The 15,470-nt window shown below is 39.9% G+C and overlaps 1 protein-coding gene across 1 annotated transcript in view; it reads left to right on the top strand.

The window, feature by feature from the left end:
* LOC306933737 (uncharacterized protein) overlaps positions 1 to 10,515 on the top strand; it is a gene marked incomplete at both ends in the record, with an annotated part of 18,989 nt that extends 8,474 nt beyond the window's left edge. Inside the window, 3 exons of the mRNA XM_079516045.1 lie at positions 5,159 to 6,762; positions 9,992 to 10,058; positions 10,498 to 10,515. Of these exons, the coding sequence (XP_079372171.1) occupies positions 5,159 to 6,762; positions 9,992 to 10,058; positions 10,498 to 10,515 (1,689 nt within the window). The remainder of the gene's footprint in view (positions 1 to 5,158; positions 6,763 to 9,991; positions 10,059 to 10,497) is intronic.
* Positions 10,516 to 15,470: the final 4,955 nt, after the last annotated feature.

A 15,470-nucleotide genomic window follows, 5' to 3' on the forward strand; every position in this document is an offset into this window, starting at 1 on the left:
TAACCCTAGAACACTAAACATGGGTGATTTTCACCCGGACGATTATATTTTTGCAATTTTCATAATGTTGCTGATGTCTGAGGTGGGTGGGTCTTTCAGTACCTTCATAATGCTCACTGCTCAGTGACATCATAGAAGGTAGGTTTGTTTCCCTGCCCACATCCCTGTTTCTTTCTACAGGCAGGTGTTCGGGTGTATTTCGCCCGTGTTTAGTGATAGTGTGATAGAGAAAAATCCAATACACCCACAACAGACTTTTTATTTTTTTCTTCAATGGGCCATTCTCACATGTCTTAGGAATGGGTGGACCAAAGGAGAAGTTCCCAACCCAATATTTCATCATGACAAAAGTCATGATGAAATATTAAAGAAGACTTGCCATTTATTGCTGTACTGCAATATATGTTGATGAGAAATATTTGTTATGGAATATTTTATATTGGGTAAAATATACCCGTGTTTAGTGATGGTGTAACAAAAAATATGTTTAGTATTCTAGGGTTAATGATGATCTCTTTAGTCTTTACACTTTACAGTATGCAGCTGATGTTGAGAAGAGATCCAGTAGAACTAAGACATGTAATTTTATCCGTGGTTGTGTGCAGGTGCAGAAAATAGCAGATCTGCAAGCTCACAACACGTCGCAGAGCAATGCGTTGTGAGCTTGTAGATCGGCTATTTTCGGCACACAGCTAAGTATAAGTCAGGCATTATGACGCTCATCAAGGCTAAATCAACTGCAGATTTTGTCGACTAAAATCTTACATGTAGCCGATTAAAACTAGAAAAGTTTATAAAAACTAAATGGAATTGTATTCTAAATACTATGACTCAAACTAAATCCAAATGTGTTGTCAACAACACAGGTTTAGAGTCTGTACTCTGTATGATGCTTTTTGATGTGAACACAACACTGTTGTCACGCCACATTCTGCTTTATTAGGATTGGAGGATACATTATATGTAGGATTGTTGTATTAATTTACAACACTATGTACTTCACATCTAAATAGATTATTTACTTGTAAAACGATACCGGATGGAAACCTATTCCCACTTTGTCTTATTTCTTAGTACATGTCTTTGACTTTGTGATTCCTTACAATATTTCCTCTATGCCACACCACATGGCTATTGGACCCATTTTATGAACAATAAATGTTTTTTTATGTGAAATCTTTGTGATTTTTACCGGTCCAACACTTCTGAAATGATAGACCATTATACAAAGTACCGTCCACCTCTGCAGAGTCTAGCGATCCGAATCCACCGCATTGTTGTTGTTCATTTGTTGGTTATAATTGCGAATAATAATCATTCATTATTGCTATAGAGTATAGAGTGTTTGTTCAGTAACTCGGGTTCTCCTAGTCTCTCCAACTCTTTAGTAAGCAGAAATACTGTACATTTTCAAGTCAGGATACTAATCTCTTCCAATCAGGAAACGGCATGGACAAGTGAAAGTGGACGTGATTAATCAGAAGAATTACAGGTTTGGAACTGGAACACTCTAAAATTGAAGCGGTTCAATTATCTTCGTGTGGTTCTCTCTCCTGATTGGATAAAGTTGGTGTCCGACTCCTACCTGTATCCAATAGAAGAGTTACATTACAGTTATTTATTTCCCCAATAATATTTGTGTGACTTGGATTTCTGGTTCAAACACAGTGTATACAGCTCCATAGAGCGTACTTTACAGTACAGTATCCTGGATAAATATGATGTTTTCTTTGGCTTTTGACGCAAAATATTCTACAACTCTCAAAGTTTGTAAATTTACATTCACTTTCAAAACAACAACAAATCAAACAAACAAAGTAAACTGAATACTGGGGTGGCAAGACATGATATTAGGATAACACTGACTGGACGAAAGAGATTCAGAGATGACTTTCCAGAGTCATTAACCAAAATGCAGCTGACAAACTATACAGTGCATCAAGCCTCCCTTCTGAACGAACACACGTGTGCTTTAGGCCTACAGTAAAGCAATATGTTAAGGACTTTGATCGCATAAAGTAGTACACATACATTAACAAGGCAGCCAGGTGAACATGGGTTGCCTAACTCTAATGATTGCTGAAAAACTGTTTGTAAATATATTTTCAGCTGTTATACAAAAACGATGGTACATATTTACATTATGCGCATTATCAACTTTATCAAAGCAAATAGATGCCAGTGAGGGGTTAACTTGTAGAACGTGAGGACAATTAAAAAGCACTGCAGTAAAACGTTTAAAGTACAGCCCTGTGAACAACTGTGTGCTATACTTGCTCTACGACAACTTCAAGGCAACAGGAGTCTTAACACTAATAGTGCATTTTATGATGAATAAATGTTTTACACATTTTAAGTCTTTGTGATTTTTACCTGTGCGTCCAAATGTATGCCCAACACTCCTGAAATGATAGACCATTACACAAAGTATCCTTCCATTACTGCAGCGTCAAGTGACCCCAATCAATACAGTATGTTGCTTACTTTACTTTGGTTAAAATCTGAATTAAATTACCACAGTAATAATTATTATTATTTCTATAGAATGTTTGTTCAGTAACTTCAGGATTCTTCACTCTCCAACTCTCTAGAAAACAGAACATGTTCAGGACAGGTCAGAATGTGAATCTTATCCAATCAGGAGAGAGAACACAGGGTATACAAATTAAATTAATTAGCAGACAGCATTGGAACTGGAACACTTGAAGCTGATCAATTGGATCTGAACTTGTATTTTGTTTAGTTAAAGAGCGTCCCCCCCCCGAGCTTTTTTCTTTTTTCCCCGACGTGGTGCTACTGTCTGTACACGTGTACGCATAACAATTATGACATATAGGCCTGCGATATTCAGATTTACAGCAAGGGATTGCTTAAAAATAATAAACAGCCAAAAACTAAGCCAAATAAATGCAAACTGAGGGTTTAAACACTTGCAGTAATGTACCGTATCATGATGGTTTAGGACTTTTGGGGTTATTTTATTGACACAAATGAATAAGACCATTGTTAATAACAGTGACAAGGACCGTGTGTGTCACTGCTGTTACCCCTTTTTTGGGGGGCCCCTGAGCTTTAGCCTCTTCGCGGTCACGCGGACGCTCAAGGGCCCCCCTAGCTCAGGGGCCCCTGGGCCTGGGCCCAACAGGCCCGTTGGATAGTGGTGTGTGTGTGTGTGTGTGTGTGTGTGTGTGTGTGTGTGTGTGTGTGTGTGTGTGTGTGTGTGTGTGTGTGTGTGTGTGTGTGTGTGTGTGTGTGTGTGTGTGTGTGTGTGTGTGTGTGTGTGTGTGTGTGTGCTCGCGCGCATGAAAGATGACACCAGTCGGGTGTGCTGCTGTTGCATAATCTCAATGACGTTTCAAAAGCGAAAGTAAAAACCACAGCTACGTTCTCAATAACAACTTCAAATCAACAGGATTTTCTATAAACGGAAAGGAATTACAGACATTGACAGGTGAACATAGCTACATAAAACTTTTCTATACAGAATACAGACCAAAAACACATGTTTTCTGATTAGCTGTGGTTCTACATAATGGAGTGTTTTCAGTGAGGTGGATCCATTCAAAACTATATGTATACTAGCTTGATCAGGGTTTTGGTAAAGTATCCTTTAAGAAGTACGTTTTACTCTAAGAGTTGCAATAGTGGTGCATTTAGTCACACATTGTGTGTGTGTGTGTGTGTGTGTGTGTGTGTGTGTGTGTGTGTGTGTGTGTGTGTGTGTGTGTGTGGGGAGACCAAGTTTGCGTGTGGCTGTGAGAGAGAGAGAGAGAGAGGGAGAGAGAGAGTCTGCGTGTGTGGTTAGGTTGCTGTTGTTATTGTTCATGTGGAGTGCACTGTGCATTACGTCTAATGGTATGAATGGTATTTAAAGGGATATTTTACTTTCTTATGTGAACACCCAGACAGTTTTTAAGTTAGTTGATTCAGTATTTAGATATTTGACATTCATTTCAGCTGCCACGCCCCCTCCCTATACAAACCCATTGTAACTTCAAACTCCATTTTAACCATGATAGATTCATCAAAAACACCCGTCCTTTTTTCTGGTGACTGATTTTGTCCTTCTAATACGTGAGGGGGCGTGGTTCTTCATTTACTGTTTTCATTTATTTTTAACTATTGTTTGGATTCTTTAGTCTCTTCGGTCCTGCAGCAGCTTCTCCCTCCTCCTCATTATTTTCCAAAAAGAATATTTAAACATAAATGAAAACGGTAAATGAAGAACCAGGGGCCCCTCATGTATGAGAAGGACAAAATCAATCACCAGAAAAAAGGACGGGTGTTTTTCATGAATCTATCATGGTTAAAATGGAGTTTGAAGTTACAATGGGTTTGTATAGGGAGGGGGCGGGGCAGCTAAAATTAATGTAAAATATCTAAATACTGAATGAAGTAACTTAAAAACTGTCTGGGTGTTCACATAAGACTGAGTAGACGATGAAATGACATTTTTTTAAAGTGAAATATCCCTTTAAGTCTGACAGTCTTATGTTATATCCGGGTCCAAGTGGCACCAGCTCCCGTCCACTTCTCATTGTAAATAGCAATATATCTAAACGCGTGAATCTTTTTACAATAACGTTATTTTTCGGAAAGGAAGCCATTGAGGGCTAAAATGGGTCTTAATGCTTCCAACTCGAGTAGAATTACTAATGTTCTGTACAAGTGTCCATAACAAAGAAAATAATATATGATGTGGAGACAATAAAGACTATTATTATCATTATTATTGAATGTGGTAACAGTCCATTTGCTCAGTACAATATTTCGGGGGCATATTTAGAATGTGTGCAGGGTTGAGTACGTTGAATCTATAGTTTGCATTAATACGATCTCTAATGGAGGATTTAGTTGAAACAATGAAATCAAATGGCGATAGTATTCATTGTGGGGCAAACCAGTAGGTTTTTTTGTTGCAAGGAAAGCGGTAAAATGAGACTTTAGTGGTTGTTTTAGTCTCAGATTTAGTCCGACGGAGGGACACAGTATAACTCTATGGGGACACAAAAGCAACACAAACCGTAGGACCCGGAAGTATCTCTGGAGAGGGCGCTTACATCACGGCTAAAATACTGAATAGGCCTACACAACTGACTTGACTTTCAACCTTTGTTCCCAGTGTGTAGAAATGGCGTCTGCCAGCAGTCTCCTGTCTGAAGAGCAGTTCCTGTGTTCTATCTGTCTGGATGTGTTCACCGATCCAGTCACCACTCCATGTGGACACAACTACTGCAAAGCCTGCATCACACATTACTGGGACACTAATGATGTGTGTCAGTGTCTACTGTGTAACAAAAGGTTCGTTAAAAGACCAGAGATCTTTGTCAATACTTTAATTTCTGAGATGGTTGATCAGTTCAGGAAGTCAAAGCAGCTGAAAACAACTTCCAACACCATCCAGGAAGCTGCTAACCCAGATGAAGTGTCATGTGACATCTGCACTGAGAACAAGCTCCAGGCCGTGAAGTCCTGCCTGGCGTGTCTGACTTCCTACTGTGAGACTCACCTGGAGCTTCATCAGAGAGTCACAGCGTTAAAACGACACAAACTCATTGACCCTGTGAAGAACCTGGAAGACTTGATGTGTAAGAAACATGACAGACCTCTGGAGCTGTTCTGTAAGACTGACAACATGTGTGTTTGTCAGTTCTGCACTGAGTCAGACCACAGATTACACAAAATTGTATCTCTGAGAGAGGAATATGATGGAAAGAAGGCTGAGCTGGGAAAGATAGAGGCCGAAGTTCAGAAGATGATCCAGGAGAGACAAGAGAAGATTCAGAAGGTCAAACACTCAGTAGACCTCAGCAAGAAAGATGCAGACAGAGAGATGGCAGACAGTGTGCAGGTCTTCACTGCTCTGGTGAGCTGCATTGAGAAAAGCCAGGCTGAGCTCATTAATGTGATTGAAGAGAAGCAGGAAACAACAGAGAAACAGGCTGAAGGCTTCATTAAAGAGCTGGAAGAGGAAATCACTGAGTTAAAGAAGAGAAGCTCTGAGCTGAGGCAGCTCTCACACACTGAAGACCACCTCCACCTCCTCCAGAACCTCACGTCCATCAACATCCCTCCACCCACCAAGGATTGGACAAAGGTCAATGTCCATCGGTCTTCATATGTGGGGATTGTGAGGACAGCTGTGGCTCAGCTGGAGAAGACACTCAGTCAAGAGATGAAGAAGCTGGGTGATGAGCTGACGAGGATCCAGCAATATGCAGTAGATGTAACTCTGGACCCTGATACAGCACATTGCGAACTCATCCTGTCTGAGGATGGAAAACAAGTGAGTCATGGAGATGTAAAGAAGACCCTCCCAGACAACAAAGAGAGATTCTCCAAAAAATACGCTGTGTTAGGAAAACAAAGCTTCTCCTCAGGAAGGTTTTACTACGAGATTCAGGTTAAAGGGAAGTTGGCTTGGTATTTAGGAGTAGCCAGAGAGTCCATTACCAGGAAGGGATCAATTGCATTGAACTATGGTTACTGGGCAATAGGGTTGAAGAATGGAAATGAGCACTACAGCAGTGCTGCTGACCCTCCTGTCGTCCTCACTGTAAGAGAGAAGCTCCAGAAAGTGGGAGTGTTTGTTGATTATGAGGAGGGTCTTGTCTCCTTTTATGATGTGGAGGCCAGAGTTCTTATCTACTCTTTCACTGGCTGCACCTTCATTGAGAAACTCTATCCATACTTCAATCCAAATAGCAACCAGAGTGGTAAAAACTCTGTTCCCCTGACCATCTGTCCTGTCAGTTACACAAAGTAGACTCATCCTCAGCTTTCCATGAAAATATTCATTGTGATTTAAGTGTGTATATTTAAGGTCTGTTATATTTTCTCATCAAACTGTCAAATCCATCCAAAACTAAATGTTCTAACAATTATATTTTAAGAACTTAAATTAATTGAACATCTCTGAAAATAATATGGTTTGCAAAAGGCGTTTTGGGCTCCTTTTGAAGATTGTAAGACTTTGTTGAATTTGAGGTGAAAATCAGTTTTGTTACTTTTGTACTTTAGAGACATTCAATGATTCTTATGTTAATGATAATCTCTTTACAGTATGCAGCTGATGTTAATTATTAACTAGGCCTATACTTTACAGTATGTAGCTACAGTATAACCTGCACACCACTCAATCTTTGTATGTTTTTATTAAATGTTTTTTATTTTGTTTTAATAATATATGCATGTACATTTACATGCATATAACAAAAAATATCTGCATGCTTTACGCAGATGTTGTTTAATCTGGTCAAAACTTCCTTACTCCCTAACTAAAATGTTAGGGAGGGACTATAGTGGAGAAGAGATCCAGTAGAACAAAGACAAGTAATTTTATCCGTGGTTGTGTGCAGGTGTCATGTTCAGAAAATCGCAGATCTACAAGCTCACTACATGTCACAGAGCAATGCATTGTGAGTTTGTAGATCGGCTATTTTCGGCACACAGCTAAGTATACATCATGCAAGGCTAAATCAACTGTAGATTTAGTCGACTAAAATCTTATATGTAGCCGATTAAAACTAGACTAAAAGTTTATAAAAAATGTAATGGAATTGTATTCTAAATACTATGACTCAAACTAAATCCAAATGTGTTGTCAACAACACATGGGTTTAGAGCCTGTATGATGCTTTTTGATGTGAACACAACACTGTTGTCACGCCACATTCTGCTTTATTAGGATTGGAGGATACATTATATGTAGGATTGTTGAATTAATTTACAACACTATGTACTTCACATCTAAATAGATTATTGACTTGTAAAACGATACCGGATGGAAACCTATTCCCACTTTGTCTTATTGCTTAGTACTTGTCTTTGACTTTGTGATTCCTTACAATATTTCCTCTATGCCACACCACATGGCTATTGGATCCATTTATGAACAATAAATGTTTTTTTATGTGAAATCTTTGTGTTTTTTACCGGTCAAACACTTCTGAAATGATAGACCATTATACAAAGTACTGTCCACCACTGCAGAATCTAGCGATCCGAATCCACCGCATTGTTGTTCATTTGTTGGTTATAATTGCGATAGTAATCATTCATTATTGCTATAGAGCAGGGGTGCCCACACTTTTTGACTTGACAGCTACTTTCAAAATGACCAGCTCGGCAAGATCTACCCACAAAATCAATTATTATACTATTGCTGAAAATAGTTTAAATATGTACCTGAGGGGGCTTCGGAATAGTAGAGTTCGTGTTACATTCTGTACAGTATAAGACAAATGCACTTGGAATGGGAAATAGAGGGGGAGACATGTTTTTTTTTTTTTTTTTTATCGTTTTTTTTCTTCAATATATTAAATGAAATACTATTTAGGGGCATGTCATGTGATCTACCTGCACAGCCTTTGTGATCTACTGGTAGATCGCGATCTACCTTTTGGGCACCCCTGCTATAGAGTATAGAGTGTTTGTTCAGTAACTCAGGTTCTCCTAGTCTCTCCAGCGCTTTAGTAAGCAGAAATACTGTACATTTTGAAGTCGGGATACTTTTGATTGATTGATTGAAATATTTATTAACAGTTTGCAGAATTACAGTACATTTCAAGCACAAACTCAATACAAAGACTGTTAACTGTGAGTGGACGACCCAATTAAGCATTACACTTGTTTACAAGAGGGTCCACCATGTTCAATTCATCACTAATCTCTTCCAATCAGGAAATGGCATAGACAAGTGAAAGTGGATGTGATTATTCAAAAATAATTACATGGCCGACAGGTTTGGAACTGGAACACTCTAAAATTGAAGCGGTTCAATTATCTTTGTGTGGTTCTCTCTCCTGATTGGATAAAGTTGGTGTCCTACCTGTATCCAATAGAAGAATTACATTACAGTTATTTATTTCCCCAATAATATTTGTGCGTCTTGGATTTCTGGTTCAAACACAGTGTATACAGCTCCATAGAACATATAAAGTATCCTGAATAAATACGTTGTTTTCTTTGGCTTTTGAGGCAAAATATTCTACAACTCTCATAAAGTATATGTATGTTATTTACATTTGACAGTCAAAACAACAACAAATCAAACAAACGAGAAAGTAAACTGAATAGGCCTACCGGGGTAGCAAGACATGATATTAGGATAACACTGACTGGACGAAAGAGATTCAGAGATGACTGTCCAGAGTAATTAACCTGTATAGACCAAAATGCAGCTGACAAACTATACAGTGCATACAAGCCTCCCTTCTGAACGAACACACGTGTGCTTTAGACACAGTAAAGCAATATTTTAAGGACTTTCATCGCATAAAGTAGTACACATACATTAACAAGGCAGCCAGGTGAACAAGGCTTGCCTAACTCTAATGATTGCTGAAAAACAGCTTGTAAATATATTTTCTTCATTTGGAGAACAATTTCAGCTGTTATCAGATAACATCATACAACAATACAATGACAATTGACTAATACAAAGACAATGGTACATATTTACATTATCAACTTTATCAAAGCAAGAAAGATGCCAGTGAAGGGTTAACTTCTAGAACGTGAGGACAATTAAAAGCACTGCAGTAAAAAGTGCTTTTAATTGTTATATTATTTTTCAAGATCAGCATTACTTCTTTTTCAAGAAGTCTACACACAATTAGAGAATTGTGATGTAGAGAGAATGTGGAATTGTTATTTTGATCAACACTATTAGCCGGTTGTCTCTCCTATGGTACCAGATCAATGGAATTGAGGGTCTGAGAGGCTACATGTCATGAAATGGTGGTTCGTGGCTCAAATGCCGAATAAATAATGGACCTTCATATGAAAAGGGTCGAAAACCACTGTTGTATGCTGTCCATTCCTCTGTCTGTCTGTCTGTCTGTCTGTCTGTCTGTCTGTCTGTCTGTCTGTCTGTCTGTCTGTCTGTCTGTCTGTCTGTCTGTCTGTCTGTCTGTCTGTCTGTCTGTCTGTCTGTCTGTCTGTCCTCCCCTCCCTTCTCATGTCCTATACTCCTTCTCCTCTTCCTCAGTGTTAAAGCTTCAGTCCGTAAGGTGTATGTCCTCTACTCTGGATTCAAGCGTCATTCTCCCACGTCGGTGCCAAAATGTCCACTTCTGAGCTAGGATGGAAAGCCTGAGATATTGCACTTTGAGCTTTGACATGCAATACAATACACTGGTCAACCAGTAATGGTCCTATGCCTGCAGGGTCTGCATTTCTCAATGGAAGAGCAGGGAGACCAACACCAACTACACAACCACCACTTTGGATATTATTGTATTAACATAATATCATACAGATAACATTTTATTTACTATAATGTCATGGATTTCACCATTAATTAAATTTTGAGAAAGTAGCCTATAAATGGAATCAAGACTCACACCTTATGCATTTGGGTTTGGTTGGGTCCAGCTTTCTCTCTAGGGCAGAATAGTACATTGTCGTGTGCCAACAATATAGCCACTCTACAAGCTCACAACATATCTGTATCATAAATAACCTAATTTGTGTTTATGTGGTTGCCCCTAACAGGGTAACCAGACTAAGTAATTGCCCGACTTTACTATTATATATCTAGAGTAAACCCCAAAAGTTTGCATATTAGTCTGCCCCCTGTGACATCATGTGGGTCAATACATCATCATCAGACATCATCATACTGTACTTAGCGAGCTACTCAAGCCCACATTGTTTCTTCAGGAACAGTATCGGTGCAACATTTGCAATTTCCCAAAATTGTGAAATGTCTAGTTCTTGTTTTTGTATTTAGTTTTTGTCTCTGTTTTGTGTTTGTGTTACATTTCTCCCTGCCTCCCTTCCGCAAAAGGACCACAATAATGGAAACTTCTTGTGTTTTTTATTCTTTGTAAATTCATTTTCAGTAAAGTGCACTGTCAATCAATCATTCAGTATTTTATTGATTTAGCTGTTATTTTAGCTATTTTGCTATACTAGGCTATAATATTGTTGGTGCAGTCTTCGGAGCATGCATGTCACACCAACATGTCACTCCATGTACTACTTGAATGATGAGGGGAAAATAAAACCTCTTTCGATCTTATAATAAGCCTCTTTTAATTCTAACTATTCAACTTTATTTGACATTATTCTGCTGCTGACAGTATGTTGATAATAGAATACACGACAAGACTAAAGGTGTGTGTGTGTGTGTGTGTGTGTGTGTGTGTGTGTGTGTGTGTGTGTGTGTGTGTGTGTGTGTGTGTGTGTGTGTGTGTGTGTGTGTGGATCTAGAAATGATGCCCCCCCCACCCCCACCCCCCAGAGCTTTTTTTTTTCTCCGACGTGGTGCTACTGTCTGTAGGCATAACAATTCTGACATATAGGCCTGCGATATTCAGATTTACAGCAAGGGATTGCTTAAAAATAATAAACAGCCAAAAACTAAGCCAAATAAATGCAAACTGAGGGTTTAAACACTTGCAGTAATGTGTAGGACTTTTGGGGTTATTTTATTGACACAAATGAATAAGCCCATTGTTAACTAGAAAAAGTGCCCCTCAGGTCTCCACCAGGGCAGGTCAGGTTGTGGCCTCCAGGTGGCGCTATAATAGGCCAATGTGAAAAGGGTGCCATTTCTTCATACGCCTTTGATGGCAATTGGATGATTTGAGGCATTTTGTTCCAAAAATTTGTTTTGCAAAAATCAACCTGTTGGTGGCGCTATAACAGGCCAATGTGAAAAGGGTGGGATATATTCCTCAGCCTAGTAAGAAAATGTGTGAAAGATTTCACGTAAATTGCATGCTGCGTTCATGATTTGAGGCTTTTGTTCAAAACGGGGCAATCTTGCAAACTGTGAAAGCCAATTATAGCCAATTAGGATGGAATATGAAATATCGGACAGATCCGACTTGAGCACATGACCATAGAGATACTGTGTAACGATTTGTGAGATTTTTGGACAGAATCTGGAGGAGTAATATCAAAAAATGTGTTTTACAAAAGTCGGCCTCCTGGTGGCGCTATAAAAGGCAGATGCGGAAAATGCAGGTCAAAGGTTTGTCCTTGGCCTCTAGGGAGTGTGCATGCAATGTTTCACGCAGATCGGTGCAGTTTTAGGTAAAACATGTGAAAAGCTGCCTCATGGTGGCGCTATAACAGGCCGTTCTGGAAAATGTGGGGCAGAGGTTCAAAAGATCCAGGGAGTGTGTGTGCAAAGTTTGGCATCGACCGGGTTAACGGTGCCGGAGATTAGCTGGTAACAGACGGACGGAAGGACACACACACACACACACACACGGACAGAGTGCAAAACATACTCTCTCCCCATGCCTTCGGCCTGGTGGAGACAACTCTCCCCATGCCTTCGGCCTGGTGGAGACAATAACAGTGACAAGGACCGTGTGAGTCACTGCTGTTACCCCTTTTTTGGGGGGCCCTTGAGCTTGAGCCTCTTGGTCACGCGGACGCTCAAGCTCAAGGGCCCGTGTGTGTGTGTGTGTGTGTGTGTGTGTGTGTGTGTGTGTGTGTGTGTGTGTGTGTGTGTGTGTGTGTGTGTGTGTGTGTGTGTGTGTGTGTGTGTGTGTTTACCACCGCTGAAGTGCCCTTGAGCAAGGCATTGAACCCCAACCATGAAATGTTCTATGAGCAGGGCGTGGCTGTAAACAAGCATCTCAAGCTATTCCACTTACCCTGGGTAAACAAAGAACTTTGCTGTGCTTACTTTGCTTTGCTGTGTGTGTGTGTGTGTGTGTAAAAGAAAGCGACCTAGATGCACTCCATAAAAAGGCACTCACACACAGCGAAACTCTAGAGAGATGCCCCCTCAGCCAGCTGGCCCTGGAACTCCGGGCACAAACGCAAACAGAGCCACGAGATAGAAAACCCATTGGACTAAACCAAATTATAAAACAGCAAAAGGAAAACTACCTGACACATTGGAAAGAAGCAACACAAAAGCAGAGTAAACTAGAATGCTATCTGGCCCTAAACAGAGAATACGCAGTGGCAGAATACCTGAGCACCGTGACCGACCCAAAACAAAGAAAAATCCTAACTGGTACAGACAGACTCAGTGAGCACAGTCTTGCGATCGAGAAAGGCCGTCATAGGCAGACCTGTATCCCGAGAGAAGACAGACTATGCACCCACTGCACACAAAATGAAGTGGAAACCGAGCTACACTTCCTAACCATCTGTCCATTGTACCAAGACATCAGAGACACATACTTCCCACAGATTACAACCACACACGGAGATTTTGAAAACATGACCAATGACAAAAAACTCCCATATCTGCTGGGCGAAGTACAACAATGTGCAAACACAGCAGCAAGATTTGTGAGTTGCTGTGATAGGAGAAGGATATCAAACGGAACACAACCACCCTAAAGACTAATCATTGTGTATATTCCTGCACTATACCTGCATCCAGTGATCTTGGTACAATATAGAAATTGATCTATTGAAGATTCTGACGTTCAAATGTACATATTTTTTGTTTTGATTGTATTGATGTATTGTTGTATTGTGCTTTCTGCTTTGGCAATGTAAACGTATGTTTTCTCATGCCAATAAAGCCCTTTGAATTGAATTGAATTGAATTGTGTGTGCGTGTGTGTGTGTGTGTGTGCGTGTGTGTGTGTGTGTGTGTGTGTGTGTGTGTGTGTGTGTGTGCGTGTGTGTGTGTGTGTGTGTGTGTGTGTGTGTGTGTGTGTGTCTTTCATGCGAGATGACACCAGTCGGGTGTGCTGCTGTTGCGTAATCTCAATGACGTTTCAAAAGCGAAAGTAAAAACCACAGCAGACAACAGCGCTAGGTTCTCAATAGACTTAAATCAAGAGGATTTTCTATAAACGGAAAGGAATTACAGACATTGACAGGTGAACATAGCTACATAAAACTTTTCTATACAGAATACAGACCAAAAACACATTAGCTGTGGTTCTACATAGGAGTGTTTTCAGTGAGGTGGATACATTAAAAACTATATGTATACTAGCTTGATCAGGGTTTTGGTAAAGTATCCTTTAAGAAGTACGTTTTACTCTAAGAGTTGCATTTAGTGGTGCATTTAGTCACACATTGTGTGTGTGTGTGTGTGTGTGTGTGTGTGTGTGTGGGGGGGGGGGGGGGGGGGGGGGAGACCAAGCTTGCGTGTGGCTGTGAGAGAGAGACGGAGAGAGACGGAGAGAGAGAGAGCGAGAGGGGGGAGAGGGGGAGAGAGAGTCTGCGTGTGTGGTTAGGTTGCTGTTGTTATTGTTCATGTGGAGTGCACTGTGCATTACGTCTAATGGTATGAATGGTATTTAAAGGGATATTTTACTTTCTTATGTGAACACCCAGACAGTTTTTAAGTTACTTGATTCAGTATTAGATATTTGACATTCATTTTAGCTGCCCCGCCCCTTCCTATACAAACCCATTGTAACTTCAAACTCCATTTTAACTATGATAGATTCATCATCCTGGTGACTGATTTTGTCCTTCTAATACGTGAGGGGGCGTGGTTCTTCATTTACTGTTTTCATTTATTTTTAACTATTGTTTGGATTCTTTAGTCTCTTCGGTCCTGCAGCAGCTTCTCCCTCCTCCTCATTATTTTCCAAAAACAATATTTAAACATAAATGAAAACGGTAAATGAAGAACCAGGGGCCCCTCATGTATGAGAAGGACAAAATCAATCACCAGAAAAAAGGACGGGTGTTTTTCATGAATCTATCATGGTTAAAATGGAGTTTGAAGTTACAATGGGTTTGTATAGGGAGGGGGCGGGGCAGATACAATTAATGTCAAATATCTAAATAGTGAATCAAGTAACTTAAAAACTGTCTGGGTGTTCACATAAGACTGAGTAGAAGATGAAATGACCAAAACATTTTTTGAAAGTGAAATATCCCTTTAAGTCCGACAGTCCTATGTTATGTCCGGGTCCAAGTGGCACCAGCTCCCGTCCACTTCTCATTGTAAATAGCAATATATCTAAACGCGTGAATCTTTTTACAATAACGTTATTTTTCGGAAAGGAAGCCATTATTGAGGGCTAAAATGGGTCTTAATGCTTCCAACTCGAGTAGAATTATTAATGTTCATAACAAAGAAAATATATGATGTGGAGACAATAAAGACTATTATTATCATTATTATTGAACGTGGTAACAGTCCATTTGCTCAGTACAATATTTCGGGGGCATATTTAGAATGTGTGCAGGTTTGAGTACGTTGAATCTATAGTTTGCATTAATACGATCTCTAATGGAAGATTTAGTTGAAACAATAAAATAAAATGGCGATAGTATTCATTGTGGGGCAGACCAGTAGCTTTGTTGTTGCAAGGAAAGCGGTACAATTAGACTTTAGTGGTTGTTTTAGTCTCAGATTTAGTCTGACGGAGGGACACAGTATAACTCTATGGGGACACAAAAGCGACACAAACAGTAGGACTCGGAAGTATCTCTGGAGAGGGCGCTTACATCACGGCTAAAATACTGAATAGGCCTACACAACTGACTTGACTTTCAACCTTTGTTCCCAGTGGGTAGAA

The sequence above is a fragment of the Electrona antarctica genome, assembly GCF_951216825.1.
Source record: "Electrona antarctica genome assembly, chromosome: 12".
In the NCBI taxonomy this organism is placed as follows: Eukaryota; Metazoa; Chordata; class Actinopteri; order Myctophiformes; family Myctophidae; genus Electrona; species Electrona antarctica.